Source organism: Haplochromis burtoni, unplaced genomic scaffold (genome assembly GCF_018398535.1).
Source record: "Haplochromis burtoni strain Fernald_Lab_line unplaced genomic scaffold, NCSU_Asbu1 Contig_54, whole genome shotgun sequence".
Lineage (NCBI taxonomy): Eukaryota > Metazoa > Chordata > Actinopteri > Cichliformes > Cichlidae > Haplochromis > Haplochromis burtoni.
This window is the reverse complement of record NW_024582415.1, coordinates 224,053-245,703: the sequence shown is the minus strand read 5'-3', so window position 1 is coordinate 245,703 and position 21,651 is coordinate 224,053. Positions and strand designations below refer to the sequence as shown.

The window sequence follows — 21,651 nt, the reverse complement described above, 5'->3', positions numbered from 1 at the left end:
AAAGTCAGTCACCCCTTCCCACAAAGATGTGGTTTGGAACAGTGTGAGTGAGTGTATGTGTGAGCGTGTGCATGTTTCTTTGCCTTACCTCTCGTATCCTGGGCTGCCAAATGTGCTCTGTGTTGAGGAGCTCTGTACCGTTTAATGCTGGAATATCTGCTTGTGGAAAAAGACGAGGAGATGAGCGATCAGAAACCAACGAATCACAGATCTTTGCAAGGCTTTCCCACTGAAAGCCAGACAGACCATTGAGATATAATATATTGTAAAGTAAAGATAGATGACAGTCCTCTCTTCACCTGTGTTGTTGCACTTCCATTTCTCCAGTGACAGGATGGCTCTGGCTGGTGCGAGAAAGGCGAAAGCACTGGCCTGAAACAAAGGAAGCCTGAAAAACATGAAAAGCTCACTTTAGATATTAAACACTTAAACCAACTAAGCCATCTCTTTAAGAAATAAGAGAACCATTTCGGGTTAGTTGTGATGTACTGAACAAAAAGATGACCTTTTTCAAAATGTATTTATTGACAGTTCACAATTTAAAAACAGGGTTATTCAGCCTCAATTCATAATTTAATTGGAGCCAAATCTGCTTGTCTAGGGTGAGATACCCCATCTAGCTGAGGTGCTGTGAAACATTTTCACTAGCTGCATAAAATGTTTTGACAAGAGTCAAAAACAGACTTCACATAAGCTGAATTTCATCTAAGTTGTAGAAATAGTTTAGGAAGTGTGGCTGTTTAAAAATTAGTCACATTTGGGACATTTTTGCCAAACTTCAAGGGGTTTTAGTCATATCTGGTTTCAATTAAGAACTTTTGATCTGTAACCCTAGCAGTACAATCATTAAAAACTAGACTAGACCAAGTATCATTTTTAGTTTCAGTGAGCCAAAATTAGATGAGTGTGCACAAGTACTCCCCCACATGCTGCTCCACCTGACCTTGATTTCCATTTTTTTAAAAACATCACTGACAGTATTGCATGAGAATACACCTGGACTGCTGCTGACTAATCTAAGGACAGTTAAAAAGAGGAGAGGTAGTGGGAAGGAAAAAGGAAATGTTTCTTAAGAGGAAGTGAGATTTCATAAGCGCTAATTATGAATTGGCAGCACATCTGTTTGTTTCGACTAAAAGTCAGTGTTTTATGTACAGCTGCTTCTTGTCAGTGCAAATATACAAATCAATGAAAAAAAACTCCAGAAAATTTTATGTGGGCCTCAAGATTGATGGTTGGCTCCATAAAACAAAATATTTTTAACTCAACTTTATCCCCGTGTTTTTACCCTTTTCATGTTTATCATTATTGCTGTAATGTTTTCTTTGCTTTTCATTTTCAAAATCAGTTTCTTCATGTAGGCTTCATGTGTGCTTCAATGTGTAACTGTAAAACAAATCACTAAACATTTCTGTGTATACAAGTCTCATGTTTGCAGGTAGCAGCTGTGCACACAAGCAGGACACTTTGGGTAAAAAGAGAGACACTTTCACCTTTCCTGGAAAAGCATTTTGCCCTTTTTGATTGACCTCACTTGGCACGATGACTCAGAAATCTTCACTGCATATCACCCCCACCCACTTTCCACCTCTTTACAGCTCTGCACGTGTTCTTCTGCGTCATTCCTCAGTACACATCTCCAAACCTCCCCCCCCCCTCGTCCTGCATTCAGTCTATCACTGTGGATACGATCGAGTCAGTCACTTGATAGCTGAAGAAATCTGAGCAGGGATGAATATGTCTGTAACCAGGCTTGTTAACAGGTTTGAACATGCAGTTAGAGAAATAGTCAGGTGAAGAAATATTTAAATGTTGAGCACCAACATGACATTCTAATGAACAGAGAGAGGCCCAGAGGACTGATGGGCTGGGATATGCATAAATAATCAGCCTAGAATAACAGTTTTTGTCCATGCTGATCTGCCTTTTTCTTTTTTTTTTCCTTCATTGTTAGGGAGTTATCTGGTACATTATAAACAATCCAGATGTGATGGAGTATGACTATTACAGATACACTGTTGCTGTCTCCCTTTCCCCCCTGCTTTTATCCTCTCCCTCCCTTAGTGGTTTCCATTCAGTGACATTTCTCTGGAGAAACGAATCCACTGAGAGATGGACAGATAAGCACCGTCTGTGACATCAGGGCAGCACTGCCTGAGAGAGGGGAAGCTGCTGGTATGGCAACAATGACGGGCTTAACAAAAAAAAGAAAGAAAAAAAGACCAGACTGTGTTTCAGTCTCCCCCCCTCCCCATCTTTTCTATGAAAAAGCAAAAACTGAGCATGTGATTTATGTTTTAGATGTTTTTGAGCACTCTACTACACAATCAGTAAACATATACAATCTACATATTTAATGATCCTTTTTCTGGCATTTATAGAATCATGTAAGACTGGAGATGAAGTTTATATTTTGATAGAAACTCATCAGTTCACAGGGAAAAATTTTTTTTTTGCAAGTACAGAATTTACTTTTTAAACTATAACAACTAATCAGCAACCGAAAAAACAAAAACAACAAAACAAAAATCTGTCCTTTTCTGCTGATATCAAAAGCTGATATTAACCTCAGCCTGATGCTGAGACATTACATTTGTGGCTGATAATTGGCACAGACACTGAAAGATGTAGATATTTACCAGGCAATCAGATTTTAGTGGGACGCATTATGGGAAAAGTGGGATGCAGCACTGTTGTGGTCCTAAAACACAGAATATTTTCACTACATTGTTAGACTATGTCTTCAGACGTTGGAGACCACTAACCCTTGCAGAGCTGTCAGTTTTGTAGTCTCCAGATCGGTTCTGTCACAGAAACATATCAACATCTAAATGGAAATGAGGACTAAACTCAAATGTTAAAATGCAAGTTGTATAGTTTCTGAAATAGTTTGCCACATTGTCCAACAGGGGGCAGCTTCTTCACTTTCAGATTGACCCATTATATGTCCACATGAACTGTCTGTAAAATAAATTGTGGGGAAAAAAGGGCAAGACAATGGGCTAATAAAATTACCAATAAACGTAAGGCTGTTTGCTCAGCTTGCACAAATCAGTGACGATTCAGGACTAAATCACTTTCTGAAGGTATGACAGCCCCAATTAATGTTTCATGTATTACAGTTAATAGTGGAGGAACTGGCCAAATGTATCAGCTGTAGTTGCTATTAATTTATTAGTTGTCAAAAGGGTTTCAGAGGGTTTAATTTACTTGGGGTTGTGCTGTTGTCCAGTGACTCATCCCTAAAAACTTTTTTTTTAATGAAAGTACAGACCCAGAAGAGGAGGACAACAGTTAAACAGTTACATTTGTGATTGACATGACATTGACCAATCAGCTGAAAGAAGAAAAATAGGGTCAAAATCCACACTTGGAACTTGAGCGCAGAGTTGCACACATATTATTTTGGCCAAGCACACACACACACACACACACACACACACACACACACACACACACTTACAAGTACAAAATATTTATGACCACAATTTGAGCTCAGAAGTGCACTGAGATGACTCCGGTGACTCGGGAGGCTATTTCAGTCAAGTAAACTCACTGTTGCTTTCAAAACAAACAGCCTGAGATCATACGAACTTCGTGACAAGGTGCATTAGCCGGACAAAAACAGCCACTAGAAGATGGTTATTGTGAATAGGATAACAACAGGGTCAACAACAACACTGAGGTAAGATGTGGTGCTAAATGATCTTCAGCTGGACTTGAGAGGCTCAAAGTAAGCTATAAAAAGGGTCCACACACCATCGCATCACCAGCAGCAGCCTAATTTGTTGACAGCTCATAGGTTAGATCCATGTTTACGCGTGTGTGAGCTTATGCAAGTGTTGCAGCAGAAATCGACCATCTGAGCAGGCATAATTTTTCCTAATCGTCCTTTGTGTATCGCTTCTAGAGTAGCCTTCTACTGCTACAGCATATCAAGGATTGATGTGTTGATGCTCACATGCCTACCTTAGTTCTAACAAGTAACCTGAGACTTTCTCTCAGCTCAAACCTTTCTGGAAATTTTTGTGTGTGTGTGTGTGTGTGTGTGTGTGTGTGTGTGTGTGTATAAAACCCCAGTAAAGGGGCAGTCTCTGAAATACCCAAACTGCCACCAAAGTCAAGCAGCTGGGTTGAATGTTATCAGTTCCTCATTGTGTTTGGATGACTAACTGCATCCTTAATGTGATTGTCTGATTAGAGATTTACAGGTGACCACGTGTAATGTGATGAGTGTATATCTTTTTCTACAAGGTGCTGATTTTTAAGCCACTATTTGTCTGTTAATAAAATAAAAGGAGGAGGCAGGATAACTTTCACACACTTTTTTCCTTTCCATCAAAGTATCAGTAAAAGTCATCGAGTCAGTGTTAAAATGAACAACCTGTGTGTGCGACTGTCTGGGTTTATATGAGTGAGGTGATTTGGCCGGTGTTGCTGCTGCTGCTGTGCAGCATGATAACGAGACCAAGACTCTTCCACAACAGGATTGAAAGATTAGGTTTAATAATAAAAAAAAAAAAGGAAAGAAAGAAAACGAGCCAGGGTTCTCTCGCGCAACTGCTCCTTCTTTATGAAAGAAAAACAGCACCTCTTGCCATCATAACTCAACTTTCATTAAAACAGACCCCAGAGATGTGATAATATCCATGACAACAGATAACATTTTATACCAGTCATTATTTTCTGGCAAGTGATAGGAGTGATATAACCTTAAGAGCTGAATAAGGGTGAATCACCGATTACAAAACATACCTCACATTAAGCATGTCTGATTTTATGTTCGTCGTAAATAACAAACAAAAGTAGAAAGTGTAGAAATAGTGCAGAGGGACCGTTACCAAATGAAGAGTTTAATTCTTTGTATTTCCAGAAAAACAAGTATGAAGACAAAACGCGATACATTCTTGAGAAAGGGGGTCAAAGCGAATCATTCCACACATCTAAACTGGTAAACAGGCCATCCCTCCTGGAAAAGTCACTACTGACCAAGACATGCCCGTGGTTAATCAGTTATTGCTTCCGTGTTTTTCACATTGCTTGGCCAGAAGTGATGCAATAGAAGAACCACATGTTGTCTCAATTTCATAAAATATTACAGAAACACAGCAGAGAAATTAAAATGCTACTCATCCATATTTTGATAGAAACTACACGTAAAAGATATATAAAGCTTGTATGTAGTAGTGCGTATCTTTGTGGATGCAAATTGGACTAATCTGCAGCTCTAAATTAAAAAGATGTAATTCATTTACTCAGTTCATGTAACGCCTAAACACACTCACAGTTACTCAGGGATGAGAGACAGCGGGGGAAGAGAGGTGTGTGTGCATACCTGCAGCCCAGTGTGGTCTGTAGCAGGGTAGTGATCCCCACACAGAAGAAGATGGTCCCTATGAGCTGACTGGTTGCCCACTGATCAAAGCCGACGCACATCGCCTCAGAGAGGAGGAACGGCACCGCGATGGTTCCACTGAAACATGTCAAGTAGTGCTGGAAAGACAAGATGGCAGAAGGTCGTTCCTGTTTTTTTCACCATCTACTATAGAAATTTAGTCCACCCCCTTCCCAAAAAGCCCCCAATAACAAAGCACAAATGTTTAGTTTTATAATTTGGATCCTCACCATCATTCCTTTAGGCTCATAAGTGGAAAATATAATGGGAAGTCTTTGACCCTCAAATGAAACTATCTGCATTGTTTATATGGTTACCATATTCCCAGAACAGATTAGTCTATTTCCCCATTTATAATCAGGGTACCAGTCATCCAGTTCTCTACTACGGGAGTGGACAATCCAGTTCCGCTCCCACCTTGCTCCACCTGGAAATTCCCAAATCTAAAGAAAAGCCTGTTTAGCCTGTTTACCTGTGCAAACCACAAAGAAGTCTCAGGTGAACTGAACAGTTAATTTAATTTAATATTTGCATTTATGCATCAGCTAACCATTCTTAACAGGCAGATTATTAAACTGATTTATATTCTGAGCACAGTTGGATTAAGAGGACAGAAGGAAAAAAAAATAGACGTCACTGACATAAAACATAGTTTAAAAAGCATCTGCCACACCCTTATCATAGAGTGTGTATTTGACATTCTCAGTCCATATTAACCTCCTAAGACCCAAACTCTTCCACGGCATGCATTTTTAATTTCTCTTTGATAGTTGGGCTGATTGGGTCCTCATGAATGTAAAAACAAAGAATTACCAGATTTTTTTTTTTACTTAATTTTTGTTTCTAAGAAAAATGAGAGCCACATATGAGGATATTCATTTAAAATTTTGATAGAACAGTAGCAGTATAATGTCCTCGTAAGTGGATATCAGGCCCCTGTACGGCATATGTGATGTCCACATATGTGGACGCAGGGTCCTAGGAGGTTAAAACAATTTAATGTGTAGGTTTACCTGTAATCCCAAGAGCACACAGAGATACCAGGGTGGGGTGTCTTCAATGGTGTAGATCATATCCGACCTCCTTGCATCAATACTGTCTGTACTGTCCAATGTCTCAGACATTGAGCTCTACACACATAATGAAACACAAACAGTATTATTATTATCATTTTAATCCACTTCCCTTTGCATCAGTGCATGTACTTTACATAGGATGTACAGGAAAATAGCTGCCACATGATGTGTTAGTACAAGAGAAACGTGTCAGAGCAGATCTGAGGAGAGCTCTGTTAAATGTCTCAGACAGAGCTCTACACAGACAATGAAACACAAAGAAACTGTATCCTGTTAATCTACACTTCTCTTTACATGCATGCTATATGACATGTACTGGAAAATAATGTTATGTCAGTGGAACATGTCTGAGCCGATCTGTGGAATTTTATGAATGGAAAAATACCAGAGGTAAATTTCTGTCTTACAGAAAAGTGCAGTGTCATGGTGACATTGAGAGCAGAGAACCACAGAGGAAGATAAGGAGTCATTCTGATGAGTTGGTCTTTTCTACTAAATATCTCATCAGCATCTTTCTGTACTACAATGAGGTTAAAGTTTTTATGTAAACAAAAATAAACCAGGAAAACAGAACAACAAAACGTAATTTTTCTAACTTCTACTTTGGAGATTAGAATTGAAAACAACAGCATGTTTACAGCAGAAGTTTATACTATAAATAGTGAATCACATGAAAGGGTTTTACTTATAATGATATGGCTTTTGTTTTCAGGGAAAACCCATGAATGGATACTTATCATAATTACAGGTTTTAAGCTTCATGATTGCCACTTACTGTTAAAAAAAAATGGAGGTCATAGCTCACTTTGGCTTGTTTTTATAAACAATGTAAGACATGGGTATACATTCCCTGATCTACATCCTGTAGCTACGGCATCAGTGCAAATTCAGCCTTTTATGGGAAGAACATTTTAGAGAAATAAAAACTTCTTTAAGATTTGCATACCCCTTTTCAATAACATTTAAGGTCAGCATTTTTAGAATAGATAAAAACTTTGCTTACTTATTTTTGTTGTCTCAAAACAAAAGGTGAAAAGCATCTATTAAAACTTACTGGATGTGATTTTTAAAGAAACAAAGCAAACTTTGCTACACATCACAGAGACATCACTAGGTCTTTAGACCAGTGGAGCATTGAGGGCTGTTTGCTTTATTATTAATAAATCAGTCTTTGATAACAATCTCAAGTATGTAGGTGAAAGATGAGTTGGGGAAAAAAAAGGAAATCACTGAAATTGTTTTGCTGAGCGCTGCTAACAAAAAAAAAAACAAAACAAAACAAAAAAAACCCCCACAGAGTCAACAAAAGCACTTTATGAGTATGCTTTTTGAGTCATTGTGCCAAAATAGTGACTTGGCTCTTTCAAAAACATCCTTTAAGATGACTACAAAAACTCATGAGGAATTCACTTTGACGGTTTTTACTCCTAAGTTACCTTTTCGCCTCCTTGATTATCTTTAGTGTAGATGGCCATCAGCTCTGTGTTCTCAGTGTCCTGGTCACCACTGGCGCCGCTGACTCCATTTACCACCACCTAAACAAATACAAAGAGTTTCACGTCAACATTTTACTATCCCAATTTGCCAGAGCATGCAGGAAAAAACAAAAATCACAGTTTCTCAAAAGCAGGTTTGGCGCAATGCTCATACCTTTCGCTTTCAATGTAGGTTTTGTCAGCGTGCCAACATGCAAGCTGAAGCAATGTCAATATTTGTGTGTGTGCGCCAGTCTATATGTTACGCAGTGTGGAAGGCCAGATGCACTTATGTCCCCTGGACATGGACATGTGCTTCCTACAGTATGCAAACTTGTAACCATTCAAACAAATTTCAATAATTGAATATGCATTTGAGGTTTATGTACGAGAGTGCGGCTTTGCTGCATTTGTCACAGCATTTAGGTTAAGAACAATCAGCAACGAGGAGGAGAGAAAGCAGTAGTTTGCATAGTCAGGAGTGTATGCAAATGTGCCCACCAAACCCAGAGTTTTTACTCTACAGTCCTCACATGCAAACATATGGCATGCATAGGCCTCCAGATTAAACTCTGAGTGGTGGAGTGGATATTGAAGGTTATCAGGGAAACATGTCAGATCACCAGGACAATTAAATGCACACAAAATGTCAGGCTCATGTTTTATTTCCCTTTGTGTTCCACTGAACAGCTTCAGTAAATGCCTCCAGAGAAAATTCTTTTAAAGAGGGAACAAAGCTTATCTAAGTTTCTAACAGGAAACCAGCTGGCTCCGTGGTCACCCTCAAAGCTCTATGGGAGGATTTATCGTCGTTTATACCTTGCTTAACCTGTGTCACCTGATTATTTAAACATTTAAGGGTATTAAGAAGCCACATGAAAATTAATTTCATGTTTCCCCCCCTCTTTTAGGACATGAAAGGATGTTTGCTAGCACTATTTAAATCTTCACCAGTTCCTGAAGGAAATTTCAGGTTCTTTTTTTGTGTGTTTTTTGTTTTATTTTGTTTTTAATTTTTTCATTATATGGAAATATTCTGGAGAAGTGCCAAATTAGAGTTGCTTTAGGGGAAAAAAGATTCTGCTAATACAACTAAGACTTTTTCTAAAATGAAAAAGTACCTTATTCAATGTGAACACTTTTAGACTGTATGGAAACAATATGGATATTGTTAACTGTAAACAGTCATTTTATATTGCATGTAGGACAGGCTGGGTTCATTTTTAACTCGTGCTGTATGTGAAACTTAATCTGCAAAGCTGTGCAAATAATGGAGAGCACATGGGGTTTCTTACAAGTTACAAATTATTTTACTTATATTTATATCTTATGTAATTTTATGATTTAGTTCCAATGTACAGCACTTTACATCAGCTGTGGTTGTTGTGCTTTATAAATAAAGATGATGATAATTATAAATAGTCAGTCCTTCTGTTACCTTGGGCCTTGTTATGGGACCAACATGCTAACATATAGGTAGTCCAAATGTCTCTATCCTCTCCAGTCTTAAGACGCCTCAAGGGGATCTTGGCCAGTCCCCAGACCTCATGACCTGATCCCTGCGCATGTCGAGGCTCTACCCTGGTCCAAAACCAGATACAGGTGGTAACTCTATAATAAACCTTACTGTGAGAAGTGGCCATAAGAAAATCATTTGTAATTTTCACTAATAAAAGTTGGTCATATTTAAGATTAATTAAATGGTAGGTGTTCTTTAAGTAGTCTAGAAGAAACGGGGTCTAAAAGACAGTGTATGTGCAAGTATTCATCTCAAGGCAAGAGTTCATACTTCATACTATTCTAAACGCTCTGATTTCGACAGTTTCGTTCTCTTGGCTGTGCAGGATTAGCAACTGCAGATATCTGGAAGATGGTTATCTCTGCTGCACAGACCTGACTGAGCACAACAGTCCACACTCTCCTAATTGTAAGGGGCAGTCAATCAGTTGGCTTAGTGTTAAAGAATCCCAAATGGCTTTTATTAAGGGCTTCAGTAAGATAGAGTGTAAGATAAATAAGAATTATTTTAATCTTTGAATCATGCAACGCAATTCTAGTAGACCAAAAATATAAACTTAAAAGGAGCATAATAGCTTCTCTTGTCAGCACAGAACATGGGCAAATCTCCTGCAAGAAGTAAAAACACGTATGAAAAAGAATCTCTTAAAACATGCTATGTTTTAATTTAATGGAGCTATAAGAATTAACAAGCATATTTGTGTGGAGGAAATCAGATTTGATAAATGTCTCTGTTGTGATTTTGCCCACTGACCTACATAAGGCAGCGGCCTGGTGCCAAGAGGACAAACAGAGGAAACGGATGGAAAAAGTATTGGCTGCAGCATGCATTAAGTGACCATGAAGTAAGAGGTTCGTGTGCGACTGTCTGCTCCAACACATTCCAGGCAAAAAGCAATGCCAAATATGATTGCGTGAGTCAGAAAAGAGTAATGTGAGGAGATGTAGGACAATCCCAACTATGTGCAAACCCCTGTCTTTGTCTTCATTATACAAGCATGCTTTAGGTGTGGCTGTGGTCTCTGTGGGAACATTTTATTTATGGTTGTATGTACCGGAATTGGGTAGAAATTTGCCCCATGTTTGCACTCCTCTTCATATTTTCCTCCTTCACTGCTGCTGTCCATCGATTTGGAGGTGGTGTTCTTCCCCACGCCCATGCTTGTGTCTTTGTCTTCTTTCTCGTTCTCTGTTACTCCTTGGTCTTGCTGTGGTGTGGTTTCAGATGAATCCTTCAGGGTGATTACATCGTCTAGGAGTGCCTCTTCTGCTTAGAAAATGAGACAGATAAGGAGGGATTAATATTTGATTTATTTACAAGGGCAACATTCCTGTGATAAAATCAGGGCACTCCAGGGGATGATGGGTCAAAATTTCTGGTGGAATATATTAAATTCTCAGACTTTATTTTTTTTATTCTTAGTGTGATTCACAATAATAAAGCAACAGCATAAACACAATTAAATTGAACTGTTCATTAAGGGATCATGAGCCATTGTTCAATACATATTTAACTAGCTAAGATATTGCTTTTTCACTTCAAGATCTGCATTATTGATACCTGGTGTCTTTTGAAGAACCAAGACAAAGTTAAGAAGTTTTGTAAAAGCACAAGAAATAATTATGACAGTTCTAATTAAGTAAGATCCGCTTATTGGAGCTATATAATCTGTTTACATCCTGATAGAGAGTTCACAGAAGATTTGGGAAGTGAAAACTACTCACAGGTCTAGAAATCAGCATGTAACTGTTCACATGCAACTTTATGCCACTACTACATTTATGATTTTGAAAGTAATTCCAGGTCCAAAGCTACTTTTTAAAAATCCAGAAGACACAAATATTACCCCTTTTGAACTTTGTGGATCTAACAGAAAGTTTATCAGTGTGATTGGTTTTCTGTCTAGTTGACAGAATATTTTTTTTCCTACAATTCACTTTGTTGTTGTTTTTTGCTTGCTTTTACATTCATATGTGAAAAGTTAACCAAGTCTTGATTATATAATACCTTAATGTTTTGTTAGTCAAACAAAAACAACCCAAGAAACACCGCTCTGATCATTATACAGATCATTTTTCACTATATTAAGAAAACGGTCATCTTAATCTGCCTTAATCAAAACAGCCTGCACAAATTATCAATAACCAGATAACTTGTGAACTAACAAGGGATACATGTCAATCAGTAATCCATGCTGCAAACAGGTCTTTGACAAACAAAAAAAGGCACAAAGAGGAGAGCCCATTAAAAGAAAAATAGTATTTGATAACAACAGGAACAAAGATCACTGTGCGATGATGCAGGAGGCAGAAAGAGAAGGAGTTTTAGCAGGCATGGTGCATAAGACGTACTATTTTTTTTAAATCAATGTCATTTCTGTTTTGATCTCTTTTTGTTTATGCCTAAACTGGTTTACAAATTTAAACTGTGCCTTTTGTGGTCAACTGACACATCCCTAGAGGATAAAATGCTGCGAGTATTTTACATGTGACCTATCATCCAAAAGCCAGGTGTTCATGTATTCACATGTCCCTGGTGTGGTGCTCCTGCCTGTGTAGAATTTTAATTAATATGCATGAACTGTCTTGTTGTGACAATAACGCACGCAAACATATAGAAATTACATAAATGTCCCAGATGTACACAGATGTAAGCATAGGTTTCCAATGTGATAAACTAGAAACAAACTCCAGATGCATATTTACACGTCTAAATAACTGAACAAAAATAATAATAGTGACGTTCATTAGGACAGCTGTATTAATGAGCACACGGACAAATTCTCACTGAGTGCAAACTGCTGTATACATCTGATAAATACTCTGATAAATGATTGCCAATGCAGGAAGTGAAGATCTCCACACAGGAAAGAAAATATACCCACCAGCACTTTTTGTAAGTGTGGTTTATGTCACCAGTTGTTATTTTTGTAGTTTGTTACAGCTTTTTAAACGTCAGTGAAGTGATATTGCATGACTGCAGCTGTATTTGTCACTGTTAAGGAGGAGAGACATGCTATAATTACTAGAAACCAAAGGTTTTTTTATGGCTTGGTTGATATGTCTAACTGCACTTTTAAAGAAACCAGTCCTCGCTGACATCTGTCACAAGCTAAGGTATACGTGTCGCTTAATCAAGAATGTTTGACTAGACCTTTGATGCTTTTCCACGGCCTTTATCCCCACTTTCTACACAAAATATGTTTAATAGACTCTTCAGTACCACTTTGGTCTCAAAAATGATGGCTGGAAAGCAAATTTTCATTGAACTTGTACTTTTCCATCTTGTCGCTATCTAGAAGACAGTCCTACTGGCATGAGCATCCTGGTGACTGCATTTTGTATATTTCTAAATGGCTACACTCAGAAAAGAAAACCTCAAATTTGTATTTTGCATATGTTAAGATTTTCAAAGACATTTTAATATCAAGTACCACATTATTTTTTAAAGTTAAATCATTTCTGATCACTAGATCTTGACTGGAGTATGAACTAAAACAATTATTTTGATGCATTTCCCGTTTGCTCGTTACTGAATGATCTGAAATTTTAACACGTTTTAACAGCTCTACAGGAGTATCATGGTACGGAAAGATGCAGACACTCATATTGTGATACTGGTCTCAGTTTACTGAAGCCAGATATAGTTTTCCAACCATTTGCTCTACGAAAAACTACATGCTTACATTTTTAACCTTTAAACTGTTATCAAATGTCAGCAGCTGTCCACGTTGCTTGCGAATCCCATTTTCGTTGCGGCTCATCGTCTGTGTTGGATTTTGTTGCATTTTTCAGTTTTTGACATTTTCAACCTAAAGCCCTCCCCAAATATCCTCTCCCACCCAGTCATATTCCTGCTTGCAGTGTAAGATGTTGGGATAGTTGTAATACCTAGATGACACATCCCATCACTCCTGCCAAGCTGGGCGGTTGGGAGCATCTGTGTGGAAGGAGCAAGAGAAGGGGAAAGGAGGAGGCAGTATAAGAGAGGACGTGAGGGAAGGGGGGGGGAAGATGGGGAGGAAGCACAGAGAGACACAAAAGGGTCAAGGATAAGGAGGAGGAGGGAGGTGAGACATAAGTTAATTTGACAGATAGCATTTAATCACAAGCAAGAGTTATTAGTGTGACTGATGTGCCGATTGTAATTCAGACTCTCAGCTGAAACATGGTTTCAGGAAGGCGGCAAGAGCTGTAGTATTGCAAGCCTTCTGGCTCTTCAACAAGTGCATGTCTTAAGCACCTTAAATTGGTCTTATGAGAAAAGTGAGGGCCCAGCTGAACTTTAAAGACACTTTAAGCACACTCATAATTGCATGTAAAAGCCATCTCAAACTAGTCAGACAAGTTTTAAAGAGTTAGGACCAGATTGTAATTTAAATTGTAGAACAAAAATCTCTATCGCCTCTGCTAAATGACTCAAAAAGATCTAAGTCATACAGAGACAATAAGGCAAGTAATTCTGTTATTCTTATAGGTAATAACTGAAAGACAATATCACCAAATGTGGCAGCACTCCTCATTCTTCTTGGCATGTTGATTTTCATTTCAGAGTCATCAATTTTTAACCAGGGGCTTAGGTTTCATTAATGGTGGGCATTTGTTATTGTGGAGGCCTTCTACTTAAACACTTGAATCACACTTGAAATTATGGATGGATATCAATTTGTTTCTGATACTGAGGCCATTTTTAACTCCGCTTATAAGTCTAATTATCTATTAATTACCTTATTCCTGTGAAAACAAAGAAAGGTTTCCATTGTGAATAAAACAGTTTTATACGAGTGAGCACAGAATAGAAACACTACAGGGGAGAAATAAAAATAAATAAATCTTACATGTGAGTCAAGTGTTCCCATCAGGAGCTTGAAGTAATTGTTTTGCATCATACAACCATTTGTCACCATTATCAGTTCCTTTTATCACTGCCAATCTTTGAGGCATATGATGATGGATTCGATCATTTGCTTAATTTTTACCTCTACTTTAGGCTGTGACTTAACATGACAGGAAGGCTCAACAATAAACTTCGCAAAAGCAATTCATTCAGCTCCTTTAACACTCTTTACCCTGCAGCTCTGCCTTTATTTTTTCTCTTGCTAATTATTACCAAGTTTAAATCTTCACTAGACACTTACACTCAATTATTTATCAACATTTTGTTAGGTAAACCTGTTCAACTGTTTGTTATCAAATATCTAATCCACCAATCATATTACAGCAACTCATTGCATTTAGGCATGTACACGTCGTCAAGACGACTTGCTGAAGTTTAGAATGAACATCACAATGGTGAGTTGCATAAGTGGTTTTGGACGTTGCACGCTTGTTCGTGCCAGACAGGCTGATGTTAATATTTCAGAAACTGACAATCTAACGGGATTTTCCCCACATAATCATACCTAAGGTTTACAGAGATTTTTGAAAAAATGGGCTAGAATACTCATTGGCTCAAAACAGAACATATGTCTAATGAAGAGTGTTTTTCCTGTATCAGCATCAGCCTTCCAAAGGGGAGACTACTCAAGTAAGCATAATCAATAAGGCAGTGATTCTCATATCTGTGCATTTTCCTGCCATTTGATAAGCAAAGTGTTCCATTAAATCATTTTACTAAAAGCTACTAGTGATTTTGTTTGGCTGTGTTTAAAATCTGTGGGCAAGACAAATTTCCTCTATGCAAAATATTAGCTCAGTGTTATCACAGAAATCCCTGCCATAACTACAAAAATAAGAACATCATACTAAACCACTGTCCCTTAATATTGTCACATGATGAGTTATTAATCTAAGCAATGAATACTACATACAACACAAGAAATGACGGCACTTAATTAAGCTCAGTGCTGCCTAGCCTATGACTCTCTCAGTGCTGTTAATCATCTCTGAGATGTGGAATAGAATAGAAAGTATCCCAGCAGCCTGTCTGCCGGTGATGATCGGAAATCTGTGTCGTTCCCTCATCCCACCCCCACCACAAAAACATGGGGAACTGGAGCGAGAGAGGAGAGAACTGAAACTGAGTATATGCCATTACACAACAAAATCAAAATCTGCAGTTTTATAATCATGAAATGTCACATTATGTAAAAGCAAACATAACAGGACAAAAACAGGGAAAGTATTCATGTTTGTAAGAGAGACGATATTAGAGAGATGGGAAAGCAGCGAAGAAAGAGTGAGACAAGAAGGAACAAAGACAACTGTTGTGGTTATTTTAAATCATCCCAAAATACACAAGCTGCTGGACATTTGAAGGATCTATAACCATGGTAACTCGATCTGCAGATCCACTGCAGGCCTGTGCCATGTTGTTAGTTTCCACACCAGATGTTTGTGTTGGCGCTTTCATCTCCAATTTATGTGACAGCATGCACATGTGTATGAGGACCATCCCCTCCAGATGTTAATCTGGGGCTCAAAGTCTAGACGACATTATGCCTGCTGCAGGACTGCATAGTTCAGTTCAGTCTTTAGTTCAGCAGCAAGCACTAAACTAATGCTTAAAACTGCTGCTTTTACAATTACAGTTTAAAGAAGTAGCAACCCCTTTTCCTAAAAATACCAACTGAATAAACTTCATAGAAAAGCATGACTTCAGATGTTTGAAACACAAAAAAACAAACATAAGACTTTAATTAAACTATTACAGACTGGCAAAGGTTTTCAAATAATATTCATCCAATTTAAAAAAAAAAAAATGCATACAGATTTCCAACACGGTCCAGTCAATCTGAGTCAGTCTGTGCTGTTGAGTGCAGCTCATTTGCAACGAGCCGATTGCTTACCTGTGTTATTTGGCAGTTAAATTGCAGTCCTGCAACAATTACTATTTAGGGATTTTTTTATTTTTCTTTTTAAATCTGACTCTGAAAGTAGTTTATATGAACTTGCCTAATGTGAATTCTCCTGCAAGTGGTTGCAGACTTGTTCCTGTCTTTGAAACAACCATTTAGAAGGAAACAAGATTTCAAGTTCACCGCAATCCACTTTCCCCCAGCATAAAAAATAAAATAAAATAATTAAATACAATTAAAAAAAAAAAAAAAAATGTACCAATGTTAACTCTCTAGCTCATTAAAGGAGACACCTTTTATTTTTTTCCTGTGATCCTATTACGCAATATCGGCCAGTCTTTTACTTTTATTGTCATTTCCTTCCGTGAGCACTGGTGGGTTGAAGGACAACAGTAGCACTGTACTTCTGTTATTTTTTTGTGGATTCTAATCCATGTCTGGGGAGGTGCTAATGAAAACAAGAGTTATATCTCCTCAAAGCTGATCGTATTTTCTCCTAATGAAACAATGAAGCTAAAGAAGCCTTCTCTGAAAAACTATAAAAAAAAAAAGAAAAGAAAAACAAGCAATGATCGCATATTCCCCATCTGCATTTTGTTGTCAGAGTCTTGTTACTTAACATCTTGTAACTACTTCAGTAGGTTTTGTTTTTAAAATGCATTACATACTGGAGGAAGCTATCAGAATCAGAGAAAACAAAACCACAGGAGGTGCACAGTAGAAAAAATTTCCACAACTGTAAGACAGCCAGCAGACATAATAAGGACTGTAACTGGAAACTACTATTCATTGCCCAATGGGATTGGGAAAAAACAAATGTGAATAAATGGAATTAATAGAATTAAAAGTCCTGTATTTGAGAATGTGGAAGTTAAATTTAAGAAACTCTTTTTTGCTTTAATCTATAAAAATATGATCTATTAAATGTAAATGCTGTTTGTCTGGTTTTGTAATCTTCCTGCAATGTGAAGCGCAAGAACGTCTTTTGTAGTTGTCATGTTATCATGAATCCAAAGTTTCACAATGCAAAATGTACAGTCATGTACAACGCTGCAAAGCTCCACCGTTTCTCAAGCTTAATAAAGAAAAAAAAGTCATTATCATGTCAAACTTAACCTGCTGTGAAAGTATCTGGTACCAGGAAAAATAAAGCTGGAAAAAATTTTAAAGTGAAGAAAATGAAGTTAAAGTTCAAAGTCTTTCTGACTTGGTAAATGGACTGGTTCTTGTATAGCCCTTTGCTACTCAAGCACCCAGAGCGCTTTAGTTTTTAGGTCTTTTACACACTTAAAAACTCACCTCTACTCATCAGAACTGTGTGTGTGTTGGTGGTGTGTGTGTGTGTGTGTGCTTTGGTGTGTGTGTGTGTGTGTGTGTGTGTGTGTGTGTGTGTGTGTGTGTGTGTGTGTGTCTAGATACATGATATATATATTTCTATATATATATATATCTATATTTATTTATATATATTTCTATATATCTATATATCTGTATGTATGTATATATATGTGTATGTATATATATGTGTGTGTATATATATGTGTGTGTATATAGAGAGATAGAGAGATAGAGAGATAGAGAGATAGAGAGATAGAGAGATAGAGAGATAGAGAGATAGAGAGATAGAGAGATAGATATATATTCATGCTTTATTATTTAAAGTTAGTCATGTATATGAAGATAAAGAACAGGGGACTACTTTCATTTGTATATACAACTGTGCCTCACTTGTCCAGCGGATTAAATTTAAAATGAACATGCATTTGTATCTTTTTATAACACAGTAAAGGAAGTGCGTGTCAACTTGAATAATGCCATCTTAAGTTTACCTGTCTTGTCCATGCTTTGCATATGTATGAGACGCATGGAGCAGAGTGTACAAGAGTGAGTACATGGGGACCGTGAGTCTTTAGATGTCATGTGTTGCTACAAATCTAGTTTCCTTATCAACAGGTCTGACAAGCAGAGCTTAAATGTATGATTGTAGAGGCTCCATTGTAGCTTTATTATTTTGTTAAACAACAAGAGGTTTTATATTGAAGAGGCTATGATGTAGAACCATCTTAGCTACATTTGTGCTGTTCGCCTAAGTTGCCCTGCAATGTTGAAAAGATCAAGGCAGATGGTAGTAGTAGGCAAAAGTGTGCAGGAGGAAATAACAATTAAAGTTGGGCAATATGTAAAAATATTCCAACCGACAATCGTCAGTCCAATAACCGACGATAGTCGATATATTCGAAAATGTGCAGACTTTTTGATGGCCGGAGCAATATAATGATGCATGGACTGATTTGAGCATTTAGAACACAGAAGAAGTCCAAACAAGGATGAACTAATTGCCAAATTGCACACTGGAGGAGAAGGTGCAGACAGAAATGGACTGATACCTCAGCGAGGAGGTCGTAGATGGAGAAGATGATACACTGGCTTTGTGGAAAATGCATGAAGAACGTTTCCCCACTGATGTCACACATGGCACGGAAATATCTGTGTATACCAGCCACAAGCACACCTTCAGAACGCGTCTTCAACACCGCTGGTAATATTGTTAACCACCTCCACACACTGCTAAAACCTGATAAACATGCGGATTTTCCTGTCAAAGAATTTATAAAACTTTGTTTGGAGGGAATATTTTACCTTCTTTTGTTTGTTTCAGTACTTTCTGGATAATTCATTCATTCATTCGAGATGCGCCAAATCACACAAAAGACTTAACTTTACGCCTGAGTTGTTTTTTTTAATGTTCGCTGGAAGAGACATTTTTTTATTTTTAACTTTTTTGTTGACTGGTCGAGTGTGTAAGATAGATAAACAGAGGCTGAACAGAGGCTACTGCCATTCTTTCTTTACGTTATGAGTTTGAGTGAATCATAATTTCTTATTTTAACCTGAAATTTTATAAAAAGATGGATTTAGCTTCCAAGCATTGGAGACCAATGCCTGAACACCCAAATAGGTCCCATTTAAAATTCCATGTATAGTATAAATTCTTTTGCTTGAAATGCCTAACCCTAATTGCTACAGTGCATTTCTAAAGCAAAAATGCTCCAGCAAAGGTTTGATTACTGGTTTTGTTCACCACATGTTCTAGAGCGTTCACTACTTACAAAATATGCATGCATGTGGTCATGAGGCAATGAGGTGCCAGGCAAAACCTTACATGACAGGGTACACGTGAACAGTTCTGATTTCACTATGAGGGAGGGGGTGAGGACTGCAAAGAGACTGCAAGGACATGTTTACATTGCTCGACTGGCAGCAAGTTAACCAGAGTTTAGTAGACACAGAGATCCCTCAACAGTAGAGTAACAAGGACAACATGGCTGTAAATACTCCAAAGCTGATCAACATAAACAGTGCGTCTAAATAAGCAGGTTTGACTGATGATCAGAGTTTGATGAGTCACAAAATTGGGAAAAAAACCTCAACTGACAACCACAAAAATTAACACATGATGAAAGGTAAGTGTTACAAAGGTAAGTGTTTCAAACAAAACCATTTCAGGTTTCGTTTGAAACCTGGACCTGTTTGCTGGTTCAGGAAGCGCAGTGAGCTTACCTTTTTGCTTTTATCTCTTGGTGCGACAGGGGAGCAGGGCATTTCATGCTACACCAGCATGGCTCTTCTGCTGTTAACACTCGCCTCATCAGACCTCAAGTTACCCAGAGGCTGCTGGGATACTTCATGTCATATAGATGACTCGCTCTTTTTGTGTGTTGTATGTAGTTTTGTGGGTTTTTTCTGGTCTAAAATATGATTACCTCTTCTTTTTCCTCTATTCAAGCAGATAGTAACCTCACGGAGAACACCACTATTTCAAGTTGCTGTAAACTTTCAGCTGATGAGGAAGTGAGAAAAAAAAAAAGGAAAAAAGTGTTTCTAATTTCCCTGTTCATGAGAATTGTAAGGGAAGTGGGTTAATTTGGATTCACCAGTTAAAAACAAACCAACAAGCAGGACAGACCATAACATTTAGATCAGGAGATGTTCCCCATTTCATTCCATTTTCATCCTGTTCTCAAAGCATCACCTACACCCACACAGCATGCCACCAGCAGCATATGAACAGATTTGTTACTGTAACAGTACACTTTGCTTATAGGTCATTCCACCTCCTACAGCCTCAGGCATTTTTCCCACCAAGCCCTGCAGCGATTAAAAACTAAATGCATCCCTTGTTGCTTAAAAGGTGATGCAATCCTTTAAGTCTACTTGAGCCAGAGTCTTGCTGGACCTCACAGTAGGACAACCAGTTTCACCTGCTCATAACAGTAGGGACCAATTACCTTCGTTTGGCCAACTGTACAGTTTCATAATCAGCTTTGAAAAAATAAATAAAAATGCATGACCTGGGTTTTTTCAGAAAGTTATACAATTTCAATAAAAGTGGGTCATCGCAAAGAAAATGTAACTGAAGTTCATTACAACACTTTACAACAACAAAAAAAAGATGAAAAAAAACTGGCTGTGGCCTGACACATTTAAAAATGTGCAAATCTGGGTTATGAATTAGCAGGTGGGTGCAGTCTGCATAGGTTGGATAATGAGGTCAAACTCATTTTCATTGTCTGCAAAATGTATAAATATTGGAGAAAAAAAATTCAGCTGTATGTAAAGACACAGCACCAAACCCAAAGAACGCTTACAATCATTCTGTAATCAAATATAAACAAATTGTCACAGGGCTGCTTTTGTACAACATGAACTTTTTCACAATTCGTATAATTCGTGGAGGATGTCAACTCAATTGACGGGCACAGAGTGCTTTTAATCTTTTGAGATATTTTTTTTTTATGCTCCATGTGAGAGTAGTACTCTTCCTGCAAACGGGAACCCTCTGAGTGATGCAAGTGCACAGCCATCTGTACAGTCTACATCTAAGCACACTGTTGACACATCAGCAGCCAGCATATTTTTACATTTCCGTGTGAACATCAGCTGTGAAAGCAACGGTTGGAGCTAAAAATAGAAGTAAGTAAATAAATAAATAAATAAACAAATAAATAAATAAAAAAGGACCAACAGTAAAATCCAGCCTTTATTGAGCCCAAATTCAAAATATTCAACTCAGGAATATGCACCTACAGGAATATGTTTAACGTGCGTAATCTAGTTTCTTCAGCAGGGATGCATCACGCTGGCAACAAAGAAAAATTAGCCATAAAAATAGCAACTTTTTCCAACCCTGACCAAGTTGATTTTTTGGCCAAGGTTGTTTTTGTTTTGGTTTGGGTTTTTTTAACTTAAACTCAATTGAGCATTTTTTTCTGATAAAAGGATAAAATGTAAAATCTGTCTTGTGATTGAAAGCACCAAAAAAAAAAACAACAACAACAAAAAAAAAGTATACGCTCAGGGAAACAAATAAGGAAAACTATATCCACAAA

At 37.7% G+C, this 21,651-nt stretch overlaps 1 protein-coding gene across 10 annotated transcripts in view; it reads right to left on the bottom strand.

Annotated features, from left to right (window-relative positions):
• Window positions 1-21,651, bottom strand: part of slc23a2 (solute carrier family 23 member 2) — a 39,614-nt gene that overhangs the window by 8,712 nt on the left and 9,251 nt on the right. For 2 of the 10 annotated variants that reach the window (XM_005924351.3, XM_042220712.1), the window contains exons 2-8: window positions 13,356-13,404; window positions 10,520-10,734; window positions 7,908-8,006; window positions 6,409-6,525; window positions 5,336-5,493; window positions 300-388; window positions 89-156 (exon numbers count right to left, since the gene is read on the bottom strand). In XM_005924351.3, coding sequence (XP_005924413.1) covers window positions 89-156; window positions 300-388; window positions 5,336-5,493; window positions 6,409-6,525; window positions 7,908-8,006; window positions 10,520-10,734; window positions 13,356-13,404 — 795 coding nt within the window. Of the gene's footprint in view, window positions 1-88; window positions 157-299; window positions 389-5,335; window positions 5,494-6,408; window positions 6,526-7,907; window positions 8,007-10,519; window positions 10,735-13,355; window positions 13,405-19,822; window positions 21,534-21,651 lie in introns of those variants that run through there. The other 8 variants (XM_005924353.3, XM_005924352.3, XM_005924355.3 and 5 more) reach the window with 6 other exon arrangements.